Consider the following 23,693-nt stretch of genomic DNA (forward strand, 5'->3'; position numbering starts at 1 on the left):
TGAAATCTTACTCCTTTTTATTAACACATGAGGGACAGAAAGCAGAACAAGAGTAACTCTTAAGTAAAACCAATCTATTTTATTTTTGTCAAGTTAGCATTTCATTGTTAAACAGTTGCACAAAAGAACTTCAGAGAACTGTACCTCTTAGAGTTTCCCATTAGTTATCATGGCTACTGAAAACATACAAAGCATTTAAAACTTGTTTTAACCTGCAGCTCTCGTAGTTAATAGTTTTTGTAAAGCTTCAGCTGTAACTGAACACCACATTCATAAGCATCAAAAAGTTACAGGTACTTTCCATATTAAATTAATGTCAGATAAACTATCATGCAGTACAGTACAGCACTGCAAAAATATTCCAATAAATTTTCATTAGAAAAACTGTACCTGAAATCTAGAACACTGCATGTACATAAGAGCCTATAAACAAAAATCTGTCAGCAAAATCAGTATATGGTTCAAGTATGTCAACGGTTGTATTAAATAATACTTAGTAGACTACTAAACCCTACCATTTGAAAAAAACTCTTTAGAAAGGTCGTGGTGGATATATTCACTGAATACTTTTGTATTGCATCATTCATAGTCCACATGGAGCTGTCTATGGCACAATGCACTTTAAATGAAAGCAAGCTAGCCACACGTACATAAGGCAAACATGTACCAAGGCAGACTCGTAACAGCAAGTCTGCAATGACGATGACAGTAATCACCTTGCTGTATGTCTACAGATCATGCATAAAAATTCTTGTTTTGCAGCATGCAGCAACAAGAGATATCTTCCTTTGGTAAGAAACTGAAACTCCTATACCTTCAAAAGCACACCACGAATCGTTGCTTCCTCAAGAGAAATTATCAATACTGTGTCTTCTGTCATCAGTGCTATGGAAAGCTGGAACTAAAAAACTAGAGCGAACACATAAACTTAACTTACTCTGAAGAAATAAAACTAAACCAGAGAAAACAAATAAAAAATTTTCTGAAGTTGAGAGTTACTCATAGTAGTGCAGATAATGACCTCTGTTACCACGAATTCCACTTTCATATGTAAATCCAGAAAAAAAAGGAGTCTTGGAAAAGGAACTCAGTAACAGTAGTTGAAATGCAATAAATTTTGGCAAAAACATAAGCAGGCTCCTATCATAGACCACAAAAATGTCACATATTTGTGGAAATATGTGCACCAATCTAGCTTCGAAAGTTCTTCATAATTAGTTATTAATAAATTCAGAACCAAAAAATATCTGCTTTCAACTGCAGTAAATTACTAATTAACAAAATGTTATCTGCAGTAAATTTGTAACCTCTCAGGAAAAGAAATTAATAAATTAATTGACTTCTGGTTTTGGAGGAAAAAAACATTTAAATCAGTTTAATTTATTATATGAGCATTTAATTCAATTTTTATATATGAAGAAGTTGGGCATGCTATTCTGGAGCCTACTTTTGAATATATTTCCGAAATTCCACAATCTATTCAAGGTTTTCTTTTGGGAGTGGAGAAAAAAACAAGGGAGTGGAAGAGAAGGAAGTGAAATCTTTAGTGTGTCATATTCTGCACTCCTTGTATTTTCACAACCAATTTTATCAATCTCTTCTCTAAAAAATCTGCATTAGGAAGACACATCTAATATTATGGGACAACAGCAGTCAGACCACTTCATAAAACTACTAACATACCCTACATTCAAAGCGTTGAGTGCTGCAATCAAATACTATTTCTGGAATTCCCTGGGTGAATTTCTCTCTCTAACTCCTCCTCCTCACTTTCCCTCTCGCTCTGTTCTTGAACGTTCATAGTTCCTTCATCTCTGACATCAAAGCATTGGAGTTCAAGTTGAAAATCTTGGTTCTTTCATGGAAAAAAAGAAAAAAATATTCATAGAACATACAGCAGTTACTCTAAAAGTAAATCCAAGCATGACGATATTTTACACACTTCTGTCTTCTTATCACACAACAGAATAGGTGCATGTTTCTGTCTTTTCTAAAAGATTACTGAAATTTGAGTTATAAAAGTGAATGTAAGAATTTTTTTATTGCTGCCTCCGATGACTAGCATCAGCACTCACTTTCTGCAGCCCTTGTCTCTTCAAATTAACAGTAGGGGTGGAGACGGGTGCTTGTGATTGAAGCAATTCAGCCGTAGTTTTCTTCTCAATAAACTCAGCTATTTCATCTTCTAGAACTTTTTTCTTTTCCTCTAATTTCAGTTCCTCTTCTTGATGTATTAGCATAAGACATTCAAACTTAGTTTGTACCTATTTTAAGAAAGCACAAATAACGCTTCCAGCTAGTAACACAAGGTGGTGATATCACAATATAAAACCCCTCTGTAAATTAGCAGCAAAACCTACCTCAACTGGTGTTAACAGTCATAAGAAATTGAAGTTATTTCCCCAAACTGTTACGACTGAAAAAAACAGCAAACCATAAAAACAATCATTCCTATCATACTGTTCTCATGAAGCTGGGCTAATACACTAAGTACAAGTGGAAAACATGGAAGGCACTGAATACTAGATTTCCTACTACATTTTACATTTTGTTATATCAAAAATAAGGAGGTCTTTAGAGATGAAGCAATTACCAACAGATGGATTAAATCAGGATCTGTCAAGTACAATATACTTCCCTAAAATCAAATAGGCAAGGAATCATACACACTTTAGTTACATAGATATGCATTTTCATATATACACATAATTTTAATATGTGTATTAATCACATTTAAATATTAATATGTACATGCATAGAGTTAAGTCTGGTTGGGGAGTTACTGGTGGGACGTAAGAAGTTAACTATTCTGCAGTAATTGTTCTTTGAGTGTTCTTTTGACATATTAATGCATTTTAACCTGCAGACATATTTTAACCAGTTTAAACCTACTGTGAAGTTATGCACAATGACCAAAGGGCACTTCACTCCATTCTTCCTCGTCTCCCGTCTTCTCACACACTAATTTTCCTAGAATCCTGCTTCTATATTAATTTGTATTGGTGTAACTCTGAGTGCAGCTACACTGGTACAGAAATCAGAGAGATTTATTTCCATCTTTTGCAAAGAAGAAGAAGAAATAACTAAGACTATAAACATAAAAGTATGCCTGTTCTACCCAGCAGAGCTCTCAAATTTTATAGGAGCACCTACAAGTTTTCTCTAATGGAGGATGTGAAAGCAATCGTAAGTATAACAGAAATTCCTGGTTTTCTTTAGTTTCCAGGTACATGCACACCCTTCGTGGCAAATGAGCAGCAAGAGGATATGATGAATGTTCTTTAGGAGTGACTGCATGATCACTTTCCCACATCGGGAACTTGGAAAACTTATATCCATAATTCAATTGCAATATGCAGAGTTCACAAACCACCTCGTATAAATCATAGAAGGAAAATATCAAAGAGTATCACAGATGCTGTGTAAGACCTTGCTGAACCTACTTTGAACATGGCCAAGTATTCTTCCAATTGGATAGCCTCATACTGAGAAGGACTGAATTTGACTTTTTTTTCTCCACAAGTAGCATGGGGATCTCGACAGATTTAGAAAACATATATTAAGCCTTCTTATTTAAAACATGTATCTGAACACCTCAAAAAAACTGCTACAGCTTTGTTGGGAAACTGATGTACAGAAAAGAATATTAATAAAAATGCACAGGTTCCCAATTTCAATTAAACCAGTATTTGAATATAAATAGGCATGACCATGATAGAGTCTGGCAGAAAGTAGATGAGAAGATTCTGTTTTGCTAGTCCAGCTTGACAGGACTAAATCTTCAACAACATATTCAAGAAATATTCCACATCTCCCAATAGTCTTAAGGCACCTGGGAACAGATGAGATTTTAAAACCAGAACCAAACCAAACCAACAAAAACACCACCATCAACATGAAGGTTGACCTTAGATTTAATAACTGTGGTAGTTTGGTCTAGGCCTTCCTTGGTGACCAGTTTGTAACCAAGGAAGGGCCCAGATTTACCCAGTATTCCCTATGATTTTTACGTAAGCCAGGCTATAAGAAGAAAGGAGGAGAGGCCTTCGCTCTCTCTTTCCTTCCGGCGGCTTGGAGGTGCAGGTTCCCTGCTGTTGAGTCTGCCGTGTTGGAGAGCGAGGCCTGGTAAGGCCTTGTCGACCTTGGGAGACGGAGGTTGCCGGCGACCGTTCCAGCGTGACTTTCTGTTGTCCCAAGGAGAGCAGTAAGATAGTCTTTTGCTAATTTCTTTTAGTGCTAGATCTCGGGCTACTGGTTGGGATATATATATATTTTATTTTGGTTTTGTTCCTTTTCCCTTCCCCCTTCCCTTTCCCTTGTGAAATTATATATATATTTCAATTGTATATAACTGTAACATAAGTGTAAATATATTTATATATATTGCTTTAGCTGTCTCTTGTTTCGGTTTTCTTGGTTGGTTTTTTTCCCTCTTCTCCCTGATGTTTGGGGGGGGGGGCGGACTTCTTGTGGTAAGGTTTGGAGACTTGGCAGGGAGCCAGCTTCAAACCATATCAATAACTGAATCTGGAAGTCATAAAAACATACACAGACCACTCTCTGAAAAAAACAACACACGGCATTTTTTCCTAAAATCTTTGTTTTTACAGAGCAATCTAAGCATGAAAAGTACCTAGTGTGCTGCTATAGCTTACCAATGTTTCTCAGCATACTGCTAGAGAAGACAAAGAAACACAACTATCATATTCATCATTCTTTTACTTCACCATATCAACTCCTACTCTAGACTTGGCCCTGCTATCCACCAAAGCCATTAGACCGTAAGCTTCCTCCTTCCAAAAAATGATTGCCATTTATAGAATGATATAATCATTTACATTGAAAATGACCCTTAAAATCAAGTCCAACCATTAACCCAGTACTGCCAAGTCCACCACTAAACCATGCCCCCAAGTGCCACACCTACAGGTCTTTTAAATAACTCCAGGGATGGTGACTCCACCACTGCCCTGGGCAGCCTGTTCCAGTGCTTGACCACCCCTTCAGTGAAGACATTTTTCCTAATATCCAATCTAAACCTCCCCTGATGCAACCTGAGGCCAATTCCTCTCATCTTGTCACTTGGCAGAAGAGACCAATCCCTATTTCACTATAACCTCTTTTCAGGTAGTTGTAAAGAGCAATAAAGTCTCCCCTGAGCCTCCTTTACTTCAGGCTAAACAATCCCTCAGCTGCTCCTCCTAAGACATATTTTCTTGTTTGCTTGTGCCTAATCAATCTGCTAAACCAATCAATCTGTGTAATCAATCTGCTTTAAAGTGTTACTGTCCTCAAAATATTAGGAAATTATAAACATCAACCAGTGATCTTGTTAAGAACTTAACTGTTCCAAAGCTCAGCAAACAAGATAGACAAGCATGCTTACCTCTTGCTCTGCCTCTTTCAACATTGCTGCTTTCTCCTTCACTCTCTGCACAAATTGTTTTTTAATCTCCTCCTCTTTTCTTTGCAGTTCAAGGTAGAACTTATGCCTCTTTGCCTCATAGGCTTCCTGTAGACTGAAGTCCAAAAACAAGCAAGTTTCCAGCATGATGCTTTATTCAATGTGGAAAACCAACAATCTAAAAAATCATTTAAATGATTAATATTCATCTGAAATATTAATTTTTACAGCTTCCCACATAAAAATTCATAAACAAACCTGAACAGAAGCAAGCATCTTATATTACTATTTTTTATTTAAGTAAACAACTCTGAGTAAAATTATTTATGCTAACTGCTCCTGGGCAATTTACATTTCAAAGTAAATACAGTACTTTAGGCATCTAATGTTCTAAAGTCTTGAGTTATACCTTCCTGACTCCAACATGCATAAGTTTCTCCTTTAAGTTGCCTACTAATGAAACACTGAAATTGCCAGAAAAATCCCCCAAAAATTCTGCATTGTAAAACCTCAGTCTTAAAGTAGGAACTTAAGAAAGCAATTAATCTGGAGCATTAACACAACTAAAAAAATTATTATTCCTATATGAAAATTAAAGACAATAACATGATCTTCAAACTATATAGCACACTCTTTGTGTAATGTCAAAATTTAAATATGGCAGTTATATTAATATAGATTAAAAACAATTTCCTAAGTAGTTCAACATCAAAAAATAGGGTTACTTTCCAACATGCATGTTGGAAAACCTCAAGACTGCTTGCTTTTTCCTGAATCCCAGGAATTGTCTCTCAGAAGCAAATATACTGGATACATGCATATTTATATTTGAAATTATACGGGAGGTGTAAATTAGTTCAGATCATTGAGTAAATATCTGGCAATAGAACAAATCAGCAAGTAACTAAATCACTTCTTTACTTTTAAATCTATGCCTCCCTTTCCTTTTAGTACACAAGATAATGTTTTTTGTCCAAACAACAGGCACTTGAAATTGAGATACTTTTTTTGTGGCAAAGCATATCATGTCAAATTAAAAGATGTTGGTAATTTATTCATACAAATAAACTACTAGAGGTGTGAGGTCTATCCTACCACTGCTACCACCCAGTGCTGGCAGAAAGTGTTCAGCTTTTCAATGAAACATGAATGGAGCTTGTCCACAGATGTATCTCATACACCAAAGTGCACACTGCCTTTGAAAAGCAAAACTGCTTAATGACACAAGTTCTTCCACCAAAATATTTACCACAAACTTTTCTAAGCCACAGGATTCCAGAAAGGCAGAATTGGTGTAGCTGTGCTAATGGTTACTAGAAACTCAAAAGCACCTGTTCATTGTCTTCTAGGACATAGGGCTTATGAACAGATCAAAACATGGACAATGTTCAAGCTCTTTGTTTCTGTTACACCATTCGTCTCTTCTAACACTTCATGAGTACTGACTAGTGAGTCCTTTTCAGCTAATATCAGCTACTGTCCTTTGCAAGGTATCTCATGCCTTCCACTCTGATGTAATATAAATAGGTATGTATATAAAATATTTAATTTTGGTTCATATTTTTAATACACATCCATACTTATGTATCAGGTTTTGTCTTACCTTCTACTGTTTCTATTTTAAAAGTTTATAAATGGAAAGACTTACTAAAAAGGGCATTTAAAAAGTTAATTATTTAGAGCAACAGTAAGCTTTAACAGCTCCCTTCTATATTTAAATTTATGATGACTGGCCAGTTTCACAGCCCTAAAGTTTCTTATTTGTATTCAAAATATCATCTAAAGAGAGAGAAGAATCATCCTGAAATTGCACATGCAGACAATGTTTGTAAGTTATCAAGGTCAGAGCACTCTTCGTATTCTATCTTATTTGAGCACTACACAGCAACAAAATAAACTCAGAACAATCACCCCTTTGTTTTTTTATTTGTTTTTTTGGGGGGGTTTTAACCAGCTGTGAAGCAAATTGGGTCATCCCAAAATTCTAAATTCTATCTATCATATGACATGGGGGCATGGTTTTCATACAGACACATCAATTCACAGAATCTTTAAGTTTAGACAATAAAGCTACAGCACAGGTTTTTCAAGTGCCAGCAGTCTCACACTATACACACTTTTGCACCCAGTGTCACTTCTGCCAGCAGACATGCTGCCTTTGGGTGCAATACAGCTGCTAGAGCAAGTGCTAGACTGAGCTAGCATGCTACAATCACACCTTCATTTCTTCATGTGGACATCTTTAGACTCAACCTAGGTTACTTTACCAGGTAAAAGCAATTTTGTCTTGAAATTAGTAAAAGATTATCTTTGAAGACACTGGATTTACTAAGTTATCAAATTACGTGTAGAAGGAAGAGAAGAAATTAAGTGAATATTTTAAATTTACTGTGAGGGTGGTTGTGGATGCCCCATCCCTGGAAGTGTTAAAGGCCAGGTTGGATGGGGCTCTGAGCAACCTGGTCTAGTGGGAGGTGTCCCTGCCCATGGCAGGGAGGCTGGAACTAGATGGTCTTCAAGGACCCTTTCAACTCAAACCATTCTATGATCCTATGAAATGCCCCCTCCCCCTGGACTGAGTTGTTCTGGAAATCACAAAGACAAAACTAAAACAAAATTTCCTCTTCTGCATTTGCCAGATCAGCAGCATAATGACCCAAACAGTCTTTGGTTTTAGGAGGTTTGGGGAGGAGGGGGAAATAGTTCACCACATCTTAAGCCAATCCTTTCAACATTACTGCATCCATTACTCATAGTAAAACACACTTTAGTTTATCTGAGGACTGGTTTCACTGCTTCTCATTTAGAACATTATGAAAATTAAGTTCACAGGTTCTCTCATTCTTCTGGGTTAGACCTCCAGAATTTTATACTCTGTACAAAGACACTTGTAAAATCTAAATGTTATAGCTAATTATTTAAATAATGCATTCTTATTGAGGTTTTGGAGGAAGGGATTGTGAATAAAGTCTAAACTAATCATAGATACCAGCACTACCACCTACCTTTCTGAAGAAGCATAGCTGTGACATACAGTTTCTCTGTCTGCATAAGACTGAAAGCATGGAAGCCTGAAGATGCAAATCAAACAGGTTAAGTTCATAAATAGAGACTATGAAGTGAATTCAACTCCCAGTGGAACACAATGTTTGTGCACTTTGAACAACACAGGTATTTACATACTACTTTACAGTTTGTTCCGCTAAATTTTTTAAAGCTTTCAAATTTGAAAGTAACACTTGTAACTTTTTGTATAACATTAGACTATCAATTAAGGTATATCTGAAAAACTAAAAAAATCCAACCAAACAAACAAAAAAAACACTAAAAAAAAAAGAATTAAAGGTTAACTAGTGGCAGGTATTTCTAGTGTGATGCCCTGACTACCTAACTACTTAAGTTGATATTAAGCAACACTAAGGTTGTGGTAGATCTAAATAATTACCATTTAACCTTGAGACAGTTAAAATATTGAGCTCAAATGCAAAGGTCTGCAGCTGGTCAGATGAACTCCATTCCCAAGTGACTTCTTAAGGAAAAAGTCTAACAGCCTTTCAGATATTAGGCTTCTTTTCTTAGAAAAGACAACAAGAGTCATATCGACCTTCCTCTACACATAAACTTTATTCATATTACTGAATCCTTCCTGCTTTTCTGTCATCATCTTCAAAACAGACTGAAACATAAACAAGTTCAAGAACTGCAAGGTCTGAATATCCCAGCTTCAGGGAGGAATAAAGCATAGAATATATGATTCCTCGCATATTGAGCAAACGAGGTGCTTATGTTACAGTTATGTTTAATTGCAATTATGATGAAGAAACAATTGTAATTATGATGACAGAAAAACAACTGAACCAGAGAAAGATTAACATCAGAAAATCTAAATGGAAGCACACAGCCTGAATATCAATTCTCAGCTTTTTTCAACAGACTCTGGTCTATTAGTTTTCTTCTTTCAAATCAAGAAAGTTCCTGTGGGAAACAACTTAGCTTAGATTGAAAAATGGACTTAACAAAATGTCCAGCTTTAAAACTACTAATCCTCTCCTTCCTTCCAAACACCTAATGTAACTATGTGTGTGAATATATTTAGAAGTTTGTTTTGCTGGAAGCACTCTTCATGTCCAGATTTCTGTTTTCAACTATTGCAAATTTTTCCATTCAAAACATCTCAGCAAATATCTCTCACCAAGAATGACCTGAAAGTAGGAATTCATGTTCCTAATGGACATAATTGGACCATTGAAAAGGCAGCACTAAACCATCCACAAACAAAAAATAGCCTATCTTTACTTTTCAATAACAAAGAAATACAAATCCCAATTTTAAGTAGTAAAAAAAATACAAAAAAATCCACTTCCTGGATTTTATATCCAACAGATACCGCATAAAATGCATAAACCATACCACAAACACTCTGCTATCCATTGACTTCATTACTTCATTCTTAGAAGGCAATTGCAAATAAACAAATTAAAAAGCTATTATGAAAGAGCTTCACAAAAAATATAGGATTAGGGAATAGGCATTTTAAAAGTGTACACAAAACAGTCACTTCAGACTATTACTATTTTTATTCTCCCTTTTCACACCTAGTAATAGCAATGCAAACATATTTTTCTGTTGTGTGCTGAATCTATCTCTTTCTACATCTCCCATAAAAAATAAAGCTTGCCAACGTGTTTTTTCACATGTGAGTGAAAGCCTTTACAGACGTCTGCCCACAACCTACCTCACAAGGTAGCTGAACACCCAAGAATTACTGGATTTGCTTTGCAGTGGCATACAAATTTGGATGAATAAACTACTGCAGTACTTCTAAATCCAAAAGAGTGGTAGAGAAATGTCACAGGCAGCTTCACAACATGCTAAAAGGCAAGGCATGTCATCTACTCAAAGTGTCGATGTTCAAATGCTACAAATAGCCAATTATTCAAGTCTAGCAAAAGTTTTCTAAATTAACATCAAATAACCCAATTCAGATTATCAAATGTAATATGTAGGCAGCTACATCACAGGCCCAAAATATGACTTCTCAACATGCACTTTGATCATTATTTACACAAGCAGCATAAAATTTTAATCATCAGGCATATGCTGCTATGCAATATTAATTCAACTTTGAAACTACAGCTCTTAGAATCCAACTGTATATACTGTAAACATCTTTAAGGACAAAGAGGATAACAATTTAATAACACATTTTTGCCTAGAACAACTGGATAGTCCCTATTCTGAAAGATACATAAATATACAAGTCATCAAAACAGGAAGCACTAAACTTCCTCTAGTAAGAAGACATTTTCTATGTCTATGCTGAGGATGACACCTCTTATTGTTTCCTCAGTAGCTTTATAAAACACCTTCCCGGTAAGGCTGCGTTAGTCTGCTAATTACACTGCATACACATCCCCTAAATTCTCTTCCTTTTTTATGGTATCATAAAACGTCTCTCCCAAAACACCAAACACCTTCTCTTTCAGACCTCAGTGTCGTTCACTATGCCACACAATTGAGGGACAACCACACCCACCTTAATCATGTTTTTCTCTTCCTGCTGCAGTAAACCTGGCAAAAAGTTTGTTTTTCTAGATTCTTATGGAATATCTATTCTCCTCCTTTCAAAACAATGACATTTTCAATAGATCCGGTTTACCAAAACTAATTATTAAATGTACTTTCTTGTCAAAAATCTCTCAACAAACCTGACATTTAGTGGGCCACACATAAAAACTACACACCAGAGGGAACTCAGCTCTTCTGTATATCCATGAAGTGATCGATTTCTAAACCAGCTTCTGCAGTGTAAAATACCAGCACGTTCCGATACAAACCTACCATTTTAGACCATTAGTAAAATGCAAACTGTGTAGGGGTTTTACAAAGAGAATTCTTGAGTTTGTGGAAGAAAATACTTCTGTGGATGATACTTTTTATAATTTAACTTCTTTCTTGAGATGGCTGTACATTGTGACATTCAAGTTCAGAAAAGCCAAAGGTACTGCAGTCAATATTGCCATGAACAAATCTCTAAAAAAAACCTTCCCCTGGATGAAGAATGTTAATGTACGTTCTTAAACTTAAACCAAATGAAAGTCTATGGTTAATTTCAGTTGGTTTTAAACCTCTTTCACCTTTGGTTCTCTATGAAAAGGATGCATTCCTTTCTTGTTAAGTCAAGAGAATATTCAAGAGATTACTGTGAGTCATGGACAGGTCAAGATCATCTAAATAAACTAATCTGCAAATGTGCCTTGACATTAAGACTTCAGAAAAAACTGTCCACATCTAGCATCTTCCTTGGCTACATTAATCTTACTTAATTAATATTGTTTGACCAATATATAAACTAGACCTAGTCAAAGTCAAAGAAATGCTGCTCCACTTCTACAAGTTACAGTAACTGCAATTTACTTAAAACTTCTGTGCAAAGAACAGGTGAAAGCAAAGAATTTAAGCCCCTAAACCCAACTGTTTGGAAGGAAGACATTTATTTTTACCAGAACAGAATAGGTAAAGACACTCTGATCACTAAGTAAAACAACAAATAAACAAACCAGTAGGTTCCAATCATTAGAAACTGTTCTTACTGCAAAGTATTATTCAGTTTTCATGCCTGCTTTAAGTCAGTATTTCCCACCATGACCATGCAGTAACAGCACTTTGGTAAACCATGAACAACAACTGAAGCACCAGTTCTTCCCCATCAGGATTCTGATCAATTACAAAATATAGTGCCGTGCGTAAAAGAAAAAAAAAAAAAAGGAAGCTGGAAGACAACAGAATTGGGAAAAAAAGACTAAACAAATTGGATACAGAAATTTTAAATGCTTCCTGCACAAAGCAGCTTTACTACATGAAACAACTGTCTCTAACCTGCTGCTTAACTTTCCTTTGGAATCTTCTTTTAACTCCCTACAGTTTAGCAAGAAATTTCTTGACCTGAAAACGCTAGAGATTTGTTATTATGGCAGATAATGTGGGAAGCCAACAGTGTAACCACTGATTTTGTAAAAGTTTTTATTTCAGTTCCTTCTGAACCTTGAGTTCAACCGAACCATAATCAGAATGAGACATTCTTAAAAAAGAAAGTAAAACAGAATGCTTATACACAATGAAGATAATTGAAAAATTCATAAAGTATATGTACCTGAAGAAAACAGACATTCTTCCTGAGAAAAACTAAAATCCTCGGGTTTATTATAAAAGAGAAGGATTTCAAAATACATCTGGCTTGCATGTCTTTAAAAGTAATGCTCATTTAATCCCATATACTTCTCCATGAAGATAACTGAATGAACAGCTACATCCTTTGATTAAAAAAAACCCAAACTTTTCTTTCCCTCACAGAAAACCTATTTTGTGTATGATCACTGCTCTGTATTGGGTTGATACAGTCAAATGTGAAGTGAATGGATGCTGAAAGCAAGTGCTGCACATGAAGTCCTTTACCTGACTGGTTTGGTCTCGGGGTCAATGTCTCTGAAACCCATCTCTTCCAGTCTGCAGCGTCTGTACAATTCATAATGTTGTGCATGAGTCTTCTCTCTTAAGTCTTCCATATTTGTGCAAAGCATCTTGCGAAGCTTTACAGTGTCACAGTGGCTCTCATTTTCTACTAATCAGTAAAAAGAAAAAGATTTTATTATTATGCACGAGTAGCAAAGTAGTCAAAATACATTTCAAACAGCACTGAGATTCATTTATTTTGTTTACTAAACATAATTCTAGAAAAAGGTATAGCATTGTTTATTATACCTCTTATATTTCCTTATAATTTCTAATATACAACACTGAAGTACCGTAGAACCGTAAGTACTGGTGAACATGTTTCAGTATGTCCTGATTTCCTGTTTGAGCTGAACAACATGACATTTCTTCTTTTTTACCCCCTTCTTTACTGACAATCATAAAGTTTGAAATTTGGTAGTGCTAGAGGAACTGCCACCATACTACCCTACCCAAATACTACATACACCATGTCATACTTTGATTCCAAGGATGTATCAGTGTTGATAAAACTACCGGTTAGTGCACACCTCAAATATTAATTGCTAAGCTTCTTAAGCTGTTGATCCAAAATACAATCAGCATGGCATCAGTGGAACAGCCCCTTGTATTACTGATGAATTTTATACTTCAATAACAACAACAAAAATCTCATAAAAACACCTCTGAGAATTCATTTACCTTTTACAATGCCCCAAGGGTACTGACGAGCTCTCACCATTTTGTCTCCAATATTCACCTTTTCCATACTTCCTACTACGGCGAAAGGCAAATTACCCTGTAAGAGTCATATCAATAAAGTCTTATCTCTCAGTATTCTTATGCCACAACTGAAAAACACTTCAGAAATAAATTAGGGGGAAAAACACCACTTCAGGAAAATCCAACAGGCAATTTCAAACCAAAAACCACTTTGAAGAGATCAGTAGCTAGTCACTATGTACTGATACAGAAGTCAAGCTACAATAACAAAAGCAGGAGGAGTGGGTTACAGACCCAGATGGGTGTGCTGCCAATTCAGGGGAACCTCGACAGGCTGGAAAATGGGCCAACAGGCATCTCATGAAGTGGCAGTGCGAGCAATGGCAAGCCCTGCACGTCAGAAGGAACAACTCCATGCCCCAGCACATGCTGAGGGCCAACTGTCTGGAAAGGTACTTTGCAGAATAAGATGTGGGGACAATGACCTGGTGAACAACAGGTTGGACCTGATTCAGCAGGTCTGCCCCAATGGCAAAGGCAGCCGACTACATCCTGCATTAGGAGGAGCATCATTAGCAAACAGAAAGCTGCTCTAGAACACGATTCGCTTTCAGTCAGAATTCATATCCCCAGTAACGGTCATGTGACAACCACAGCTTGGAATCCATGGCATGGTTACTGCTGTGGGCTGCCCAAATGGCTGACTGTCTGTGTGCTGACCCACAACAACTGACCAAACAAAAAAAATCATTACCTGGAAAACACATCACTAACAGAGCATGGAAGGGGTAAGTAAGAGCTCACTACCTTTCCCCACAGCAGAAGGACCTGTCACTGACCGAGAGCTGCACATGGTCACTGCGTGGCCAAGTAACAGAGGCTGGGATGCAGAGCCATGTGCTCCGGCACACCAGCTCCTGCTCCCTGCTTTCAAACCCCGGTACACACAAACATATGTTCATGTGCATCTACAAACACCTGCACATAAACAAATGCAGAGTGCTCAAAACAAAGTCATCTAGCCTCAGAAGCTTAGTTGAAGCTGGCAGCTACTCCTGGGAGGATCTGAAAGGACAACAGAAAATAAGCCAGAATTAAATCTGACTTTTTCATTCCCAGAGAAAATTTGTCCTAATTTCAAATGAAAGTACTAAAGGAAATAAAGGAAAAAAATGCAGTCAGAAGACTTGCTGTGATAAAGACCAGAGAAAATTGTAGACACAAGGCACCTAAATATCTTCTCTAACAGATGTAAAGCTGTATTTGCTGAGGAAAAGGGCAAAGTCGATCTGTCTGTCCATAACAGTAATTATATATTAATTATTCAGAAATTAGGAAGAATATTTATGCATGAGAACCTCTTTTCTGTTGCTGAGCCAGAAAAGAAAAACCAAGTGATATCAACTGCAGAGGGGCAGGGAGATTTGCAAGTAGGGAAGGAAAAAGCCAAAACATATGAGCTTTTTAAGGTGAGAAAAACAAACTCATGACATACAAACTTATAAACTTCAAGATAACGGTGAAAGAAATTCCATTAATCAACATTAGAGAGTGATGCTTTAGTACTGAAAAATAAATGTTTTTGTCATTTACTTACATTCGTGATGGTATTAATTTCAGAAACAGTTTCATCATCAGTTGGAAACTGGTATATCTGGATGCCATTACTAACTAATTCACTCATTATTTTGCTCTTGAACTCCTGAAGCTCAGTTTTAGAAATGCTGTCTGCTTTGCCTATAACTGGTATAATGTTCACCTATTAATGATATAAATTATATGAAATGTGTGAGACTTCAATTTTAAGGCGGTAACTTTTGTAACTTAAATTGTTTTCTGATAAGCTCTTTAGTTTCTCCCCCAGCCCAAACTTTTCCATTACTTGACATCAAAGCTTCACAAACCATTAAAAATATGTTCATGGGCATAATTTAACAAAATAGCAACAGATTACTGAATAGTCTTCCTTAAAATTAATTGAATATGAGAAAAGAATAAGGAAGATCTCATACAGTGAAGTACTCAAAAGAACAGTAATGCCTTAATCTGTGAAGGAAACCTGGTTGGTCTGTAGTGATTGCATCCTAAGCAAAACTACAGGGTTTTTCAATGTCTAAAAGCTACAGCCCAAATTCTTAGCCAATTTATAATTGGAAAAAAATTAACTGACCACAGATACTCCAGTTTTTTGCTCCCACGATTAGAGAGTACACAGTGACCTTATCCTATTCCAAGAACTCTCTCTACCTCTGAGCTGTGGAATCTGGTCTTGTTTTGTACCAGGCAGACCGTAACAAAAGCACACAGCGTACACTGTGGTGGCTTTAGGAAGAAACTGAAGGCAGCTTTTGATGTGGCTGTACCATCTTCTCTTTAGGGAATCCTGTACTCAGAAAATGCACCAAGGGATTTCCACATTCTAGGCAATCCCAAATTCCCAATTGGCATAGGAGAATGCAGTACTAAAAGCACCACAACTATGTTCAATAAGATGGAATCCAAGCTACAGTTAAAGTATATACTTTATATGCAGTTAAAGAATATACTTTTTCTGTGTGTATTTCAGGAGTAAGATCAGAGAGTAGAATCCATTACAAAGGGATAAAATAATGAACTTCCATGTGGTTCATGTTCTCTTTGTGCCAAAGCAGAACTAAAAATAGTTACAGTAGGTGGCTAGAAGCCAAAATTCCCCAAAGAAGAATTACTTTTAGTTTATTCTGATGGAAATATTTACTCAGGATGCTGAGACTCATGGATCTACAGTCTTTTCTTTTGAAAGAAACACTGTTTTAAAGGGAGAGGGCATAACCTAGAAAACAAGTATTTTTGTGGTTAAACACAAACTCCAACTTCAAAACTCAGTGTAGAACATGGTCCTTGAGATTGTCCTATTTTCTACAGTAGTTTCATAAACATTTAAATCTGGCATAAACCAACAACATAGCACACAGAAGTGATCCCGCTCTCCCCTACCTTTGTACCACCATACCTTCCCTCCACTTGCTCTGTGCTATTGAGAAAGCTCAAAATGCAAAATACATCCAGAAACAAAATTTAAAAAAATACCAAACATGCTTATCATCACAAATGTGGACTAGACTGATTTAATCCTTGTTATCTTGGAGAAATATCTCAAGAACAAGAAAATGCAGGAAGAATACTTAGCAAGGACGGGCTCTATTAAAGCACAAAGGAAAGGACTAAAGGCACAGAAGACGCATTTAAGTTTTCAAATGTCTCAACATGTCAACAAATTGAATCCAAATGATGTAAGGTTTCTCAAAATAGGTTAAACATTTAGCTTCATCTAGTTCACACAGCCCTATTACAGGAAGAAAGTTAAGGATTTAGAAAGCGCAAGTAATTACACTGGAAACTTCTATTTTAAAGCTTTCTAAACAAATAAACACGTTAAAACACTACTGCAGCCTATCTTCGAAAAACCACATTGGCAGAGTGTTCTGTTTGTGGCAGATGCCTTTTCAGTTATCTATAACAAAGATCTTCATAGCACTGTAAAGCTTTTTATATACCAACTTTCCAGCAGCCTGAGAACTAGAAACAACCTTTATTAGAAATACCACAGCACTCATGGAAGGTATCCTATCCAATCTCTATATGATGTTTACAGTTTTAATGTAGGTGTGGTTCTACTTTTTTTACTATTTTTTTAAACCTTGTACTTTTTTTAATGTTCTTGCTGGATGTCTCTCTCCTTTTGATTTATAAATAAACAAGTGACGAACTGCAAGCTACTTGTGGAAACAATTTATTCTGAACTTAAGGTACACCAGCACCCAAAAAAACACTGCAAAACCAAACACTCAGATATAGAACTGAAAGGTGGTAGTGGACCTGAAAGCTCCAAGATGCTTCAGAAATTAAGACAAACTCTTGGAACTCTGTTTCAAAGTCTTACCTTACTGTCTAGGCTTCTCATGGTTAACAAATCTAGGGTTTTTAGGGAACGGCCTGTAGGTGAGATGAAATAGAGGCAGACATGGATGCGAGTATCATGGTAGCTAAATAAAGAACGTATAATTTTCAGTTCTTCCTGGAGATAGGCTTCAAATTGTGCATCTATATAATCCACTACTGGCTGATAGCTGTAGGAAATAAAATTTAAAAACCAAAGATTAGCTACTCCTAAACAGAACCAAACTAAGAGGGGAATTCCTCTTGCATTGTTTTATGGATTTTTGCTTTATGTGTCAAAAGGTTGCTCAAGCAGAGCAGAAAATTAAATGCACAGACTAATCTTAATTTCTGAAAAGCTACTCAAAAAAAATTGTGTATCTAGTACAGATAAAACATTTCCTAGCTACCGTTAGTGAAAAAAGGTACACAACGTTAATTATGATTACAACTGATCTTCTCAAGTGATGTTTTTAAATTTTTGCCATCAAGTTGTGCAAATGCAGAACTCTTAGATATAAGGAAGACACAAAAACCTCTTAGGTACAATACAAGAAAAGTAAAAATATGCAACTAACAGTATCAAGAAATAGGATGAACTTTATCTTCTTAAGTAGTGTACGTGACAGAGTTCTTAAACAATAGACAAAAACTGAAAATGAGAAATGTAAAAGAATAATGTAAATCTGAGAAAGTACAGTCTAAGTATACTTTATCCTACTTAAAACCAGACTATAATCTGCTTTCAAAAAGAAACTGTTGCTAGATGTAGAAGGAATGCACCCTTACATTTCTGCTGCTACACGAAGTTTATAAAACAGATCAATGCTATCAAAATTCAAAAGCAGCTGTTACACACAAAACTAAATGAACAGTGAAAAGGCAGCTCCTATACCGCACATCAAAACCTCTAATAGCTATACTAACATGTACCTGCATCTCATTCATCCAAGTCACTAGTGGTAGCTATTATCCACTCATATCAAAAGCCATAGCTCTCATGACAATCTTAATGTCGCTTTCTGACCTTCGTTTATTATTGCCACCATTTAGGCACTCAAATAGCATAAATTCTGTACAAGTAGGGTGAAGGAAACAACATCTGCTGAGACAGCTCGGTACTGTAAAATCTTCAACTCATAAAAGCAGAGACTCAAAAAAAGTTCTGAAAGACACGAGTGCACTACCTCTACATTGCCAACTAAGCCATCCAACATAAAGAACAAAGGCCTTCAGTAAACCACATGATGTTGCTTCCAGTTTAAGGTCTTCAACACGTTCCAATCAAATTGTTAAAAACCCTACAGATCTAATCTACAGTACTGCTTGGCTGTTTAAAAAGTCTTTCTTTGACCTCCCTGCTTTCCTCCACTCCAAAAGAAACTACTGCATGTTGTATGTACAAACATTTATAAAAGAATACATCACAAATAAACGGGCAGATTTCATCTGATTTATAAAGGAATTTCCTACATGAAAAGAAAAACGTGTTTACTTTGGTACACAGTGAAAATAGTTAACGATATATTTAGAACATATGTAAGCCAAATACTTACTACAAAGCCGAAAGATAAATCAACTTGCAGTTAAGAGTAAAACTTCTTCATAAAACAGGGACACAAAGGCACTTACCTATCTCTTTTGTTCATCTGGTCACCAAATCCCACTGTATTTACAATGGTCAGCTTCAAAAGAACATCACTCTCTTGAAGTTCATAAGTCTGGGTTCTAAGTTGTACACGTGGCAGAAAATGTGTTGATGGAGGGTCCTCAAAATTGCTGTTAAACAAACTGTTTATCAAGGCTGATTTCCCAATTCCAGTTTCTCCTAAAGTTCAACAGAAGGGTTGGGGCAGACATTTTGCACATCAGATAAATACACAGTAAGCACAGAAAGTGCTATCACAGAAACTCAACAAATTTACACAAAAACTTCTCAACTGATTTCTCCAAGCAAAATGCATTCCTGCATTCCTTTAATGAGCACTAAATATCTTTTACTTATTTTTTTTCATCCTACATATTAGGGTAAGTTACCAGCTAACGAGTAATAAGCAGAACAGTCTCTTGACACTTTGGTTTCTATAAAAGTGTGAACTAATTTCCTACAGGTTTTCCTACATAGCTAGCTGTGAAAAAACAAGGTTCAACAAAGGGTTTTTATTAATAAGGGTAAAATACTAGAGCAAATATTTTATAAGTATAGTAACATTTCAGTAACACCACCTTGGAATTTTAGGATTTTTTTAATCTGAAGCTCTTCATTACAAGTGTAGTCCAGTTTACTCAGAAGAATCCAAAAAACTGCTGATAAACCAATAAACTCATGGCACCCATTTTCAACATTTTTGGTCTTCACATTGTTTACAAAAATGCTAAATATAAAACCAAAGAATGGATACAAATAAGCAAAGCTGGGGAAAGGGACAGAACTATGTTCATGCTTAACATTAAAGAAACTATTTAACACCACAAGTGGATTTAAATTTCAGTCACTTCCTAAGGAGGGGTATATTACTAAAGCCTTAAAGAACCCAGATACTACTCACCAATGCAAAGAACGTTGAAAGAGAAGCCCTGCTTGATGGATTTCTTAATCAGCTGGTCAGGTAAACTATCAAACCCCACGTGCGCAGACAAGGATAAAGTTCGATAGTCATCATTTTGCTACATAAAAGTAATTTAAAAATACGTTAATGAAGCATTTTGCAAAGCAATTAGCAATTGCAACAAATTAACTCTACTAGTAAGCTGGAACTCATTCTTTGCGATTTACATGCAATGAAGAAAAGTCAAAAGTCTGAAAAAAAAAAAATCTGTCAAATCAACTTTATTCCATGATTTGAGAAAAATGAAATTTACATGAATGAAATAAAGCAGACAAGTCCAACTGAAAATGTAAACTCAAAACCATAGAGAGAAAACAGATCCCAATTGGTTTGCTCCTAGAAATTAAGGACATCAAGGCACTGAGCATACTAAAAACACATAAGACTAAAAGGAAATATCTTGGTTCATACAAACTAACTGTATTTTCAAACAAACTTTCCATATCAAAAGTGTAAATGGTAACAGGTCCATGCTATTTTTTCTTTTATATTTTTGACCCACACGGAATGGGAAACCATTACTGGTTCCTGGAAACACACACATGGTGAACAGCAGGAAATTTTTTAATTTAACACTTAAAAGCCCATAAAAGTGCTACCTTTTTTAACAGGTATGCATAGCAAGTCTCAGAATTCCTGTAGCTTAAAGGATACGGACACTACTCCAGTAAATACTCATCCTCTTCTTCATTTGCACAGGATTCCCTTGTGTGGGACTACAGACTGCACTGCACCAACTGCACCAACTCTCATTTTAGACTATTATAATCTGGTAATCCCATTTTAGACTAACAGAAAGGAGAATGTGCACACAAAGTGAAGAATTTAAAGGGAAAATATAACATCTTTGGGCTATAAAAAAAATAAATGTACATTCAAAGCATGTCTGAAAGTGAAATTTCTCAAGGTATTCTACCAGAAGGAAATTACTACTAAAAAGTGATGAGAAACACTGAAAACTGTCAGTGTCCTGTCCCTTTAAAGACAAGTGTATCTGAGACAGTGGGAGCACATCTAAGAACTCTAGTTACACAGCTCTATTGCCACTAATAAAAGACAGTTCTAACACCAACCATTCAGCCTCCACACCGAAAAGCCAGTGTAAGAGGCTTAGCATGACTGTAGAAGGGAGGCCTTTCATTTTTCTGTCACTAGCCTAAATCCAAACCATGCTAGCCTACTCTCAAAACCCCTGCATAGCCATTTGTCACTCTCCAAGAAAAGAACCTAGCAGAAAAAACTTTATTTCCTTGTGAAGTCCAGATGTTACAAAGATAAGTTGGTAGAATCACCTTGCTAAGATTTAGGGCTTGACACACGTAAATGATCTCAGACCTAGTGTGAGGGGAGAAGGATATATTGCTGATAGTGGACACAAAGAATGCAGAATTTACAGGCCACGAGGACATTTGGCAGAATTCCCAATATAAGGAAGAAACTAACAAAGCCAACTCAGCAACTGTGCTGAAAACAGCTCTAACCAGGTAAAAGGTAATTCTGGCTGAGGAAAATTGTGATCACCAACTCACATCCCACTGACTCAAGAAACCCACCAACTCAAAAGACGAGAAGGACTGTGGACTAATTAGCATGAGAAGCAAGAGAATAATTTAATGATAGAAGGTAGACCACTAATTAAGAAAACCGTGTAGCCAATGAACAGTTATTTCTTTGTTTTCTAAAATGTGTAAATGGTTCAGGGTTTTGATGATTGGGGCCTAGCACTTTTGCATTATCACCTAGCTCCCTACTTCGCATAAACTAGAATGAAGAAATAGAAGTACCTCGTCTTGGTGTGTAAATTGGCTCTGCACACAAGGAGGTGAGCCCTCATTCAGGACAACACCTCCACCTTCCTTACAGAAGAGTCACTGTGTAAACCTGTTCCAAATGACAGCAATCTCTTAATAGAAAAGCAGTAGCCTACGTTTTTCCTTCTGAAATTTCCAAGGGCATCATGTGCTTGTCTCTAACCTCAGCACCTCATACAGCTTCATCTGCTACCATCTAATGAATACATAGAGAAATTAAATCCACAAACTGACCACATACCTGCATTCCTACTACTTCCAAAAGAAATAATACATCGTGTAGTTGAAAAACAAGTTACTAGTGTATTGCTAGATTAGAAAAATGGTGGTAATTCAAAAATCATAAAATCATAGAATGGTTTTGGTTGGAAGGCACCTTAAAGAGTATTCCAGGACATCTTCCACTAGACCAGGTTGCTCCAAGTCCCTGGATGCTCCAACTTGGCCTGGAACACTTCCAGGGATGGAGCATCCACAGCTTCTCTGGGCAACCTATTCCAGTGCCTCACCACCATCACAGTAAAGTATTTCTTCCTCATATCTAATCTAAAGCTACGCTATAGTAAGAAATCTACCCTAAATTATGAACTGTAGATCATACTGAAAGCAATTAAGTTACCTTACCAGCTAGTCTCTTCAAATTAGTATTTATTGCATGGAGTAGCTTAATTATGTTTGAAGACAGCATCTCATTCAACTTTATTCAGTGGATAACTCAAACCTTATCATCTGGATGCTAGCAAAGCTGCAATATTCCCATAAATACTTCCTGTTTCTCACTGCTTCCTCAGAATTAACACTCTCAACAAAATAGCACGTAATATAAATAGCCTGAGATGGTCTAAATATATCTCGCTCCTTCTCTCACTCCCTTTTTAAAAGGCTAGTAGCATAGCTAATGCATCTGGATTTCTGCAGATTCATTACACTGGATGTGGCTCTGAGCAACCTGATGTAGTGGAAGGTGCCCCTGCCCACAGCAGGGGTGCTGGAACTAGATGATCTTTGAAGTCCCTTCCAACCCAAACCATTCCACGATTCTGTGACTTAATCAAGTATTTTGGTATATATAAAGTCATCTTGCCCATTAAAAACAGCATGCAAAGAAAAATCATTGCCTGAGACAGCATAACATTTAAAAACTATTCTTTCTTGCAGAAGAAACTAAAAAAAAAAGTTATCTTTTAAATTTGCCACATCTTTCTGACTAAAACTGCACAACACGGGCCATTCCACAGCAAAAGTTGGGTCTCAAGACTACAAGCATCTCTCTCCATAAGCCTCTGCAGAACCAGACTGGCAGTCCGGGCAAAAAGCTAGCTTTCCACTGAGCTGGTAGAGATGACTGAAATTTGCCCTTCAAAACCTGAAAGTAATCAGTGTGTGCCGAGGTAGGAGGAGAGAGTCTCGTCAGCCCCAGGCGGCTACGCAGGCTGCACGAAGCCCTGGGAAAAGATGCCTGGGCATCAGCCCCAAGGGTGCACATCACCACACTGACGTGCCCATGGGCACCCCAAATGGGACTGTTTCAGCGCCCTCAGTTTTCCACTGAACAGGTGCGGGCATTAGGGAATTAACGTTCCAGCACTGACGCGTGGATGGGTTCGACGTCCTCAGAGCATAAAGCTGACAGCTCTGCCATGACGCAGAAACAATTATTCAACAGCCAAGATTCAACTTATTGAAATATGCGATGCACCACAGGAGCGCTAAGAAGGGTGACATCTGTCAACAAGT

The 23,693-nt window shown here is 36.7% G+C and overlaps 1 protein-coding gene across 3 annotated transcripts in view; it reads right to left on the bottom strand.

Annotated features, from left to right (window-relative positions):
* Positions 1–23,693, bottom strand: part of SEPTIN10 (septin 10) — a 24,988-nt gene continuing 1,295 nt past the window's right edge. The window contains exons 2-11 of one of the 3 annotated variants that reach the window (XM_027743484.2): positions 20,086–20,203; positions 19,169–19,364; positions 17,541–17,727; positions 15,216–15,377; positions 13,598–13,694; positions 12,860–13,022; positions 8,410–8,475; positions 5,387–5,519; positions 2,076–2,264; positions 1–1,855 (exon numbers count right to left, since the gene is read on the bottom strand). In XM_027743484.2, the coding sequence (XP_027599285.1) occupies positions 1,712–1,855; positions 2,076–2,264; positions 5,387–5,519; positions 8,410–8,475; positions 12,860–13,022; positions 13,598–13,694; positions 15,216–15,377; positions 17,541–17,727; positions 19,169–19,364; positions 20,086–20,203 (1,455 nt within the window). In that variant the 3' untranslated portion in view covers positions 1–1,711. Of the gene's footprint in view, positions 1,856–2,075; positions 2,265–5,386; positions 5,520–8,409; positions 8,476–12,859; positions 13,026–13,597; positions 13,695–15,215; positions 15,378–17,540; positions 17,728–19,168; positions 19,365–20,085; positions 20,204–23,693 lie in introns of all 3 variants that reach the window. The other 2 variants (XM_027743482.2, XM_027743485.2) reach the window with 2 other exon arrangements.

Source organism: Pipra filicauda, unplaced genomic scaffold (assembly GCF_003945595.2).
Source record: "Pipra filicauda isolate LSUMZ 115617 unplaced genomic scaffold, ASM394559v2 scaffold115_size4368891_pilon, whole genome shotgun sequence".
In the NCBI taxonomy this organism is placed as follows: Eukaryota; Metazoa; Chordata; class Aves; order Passeriformes; family Pipridae; genus Pipra; species Pipra filicauda.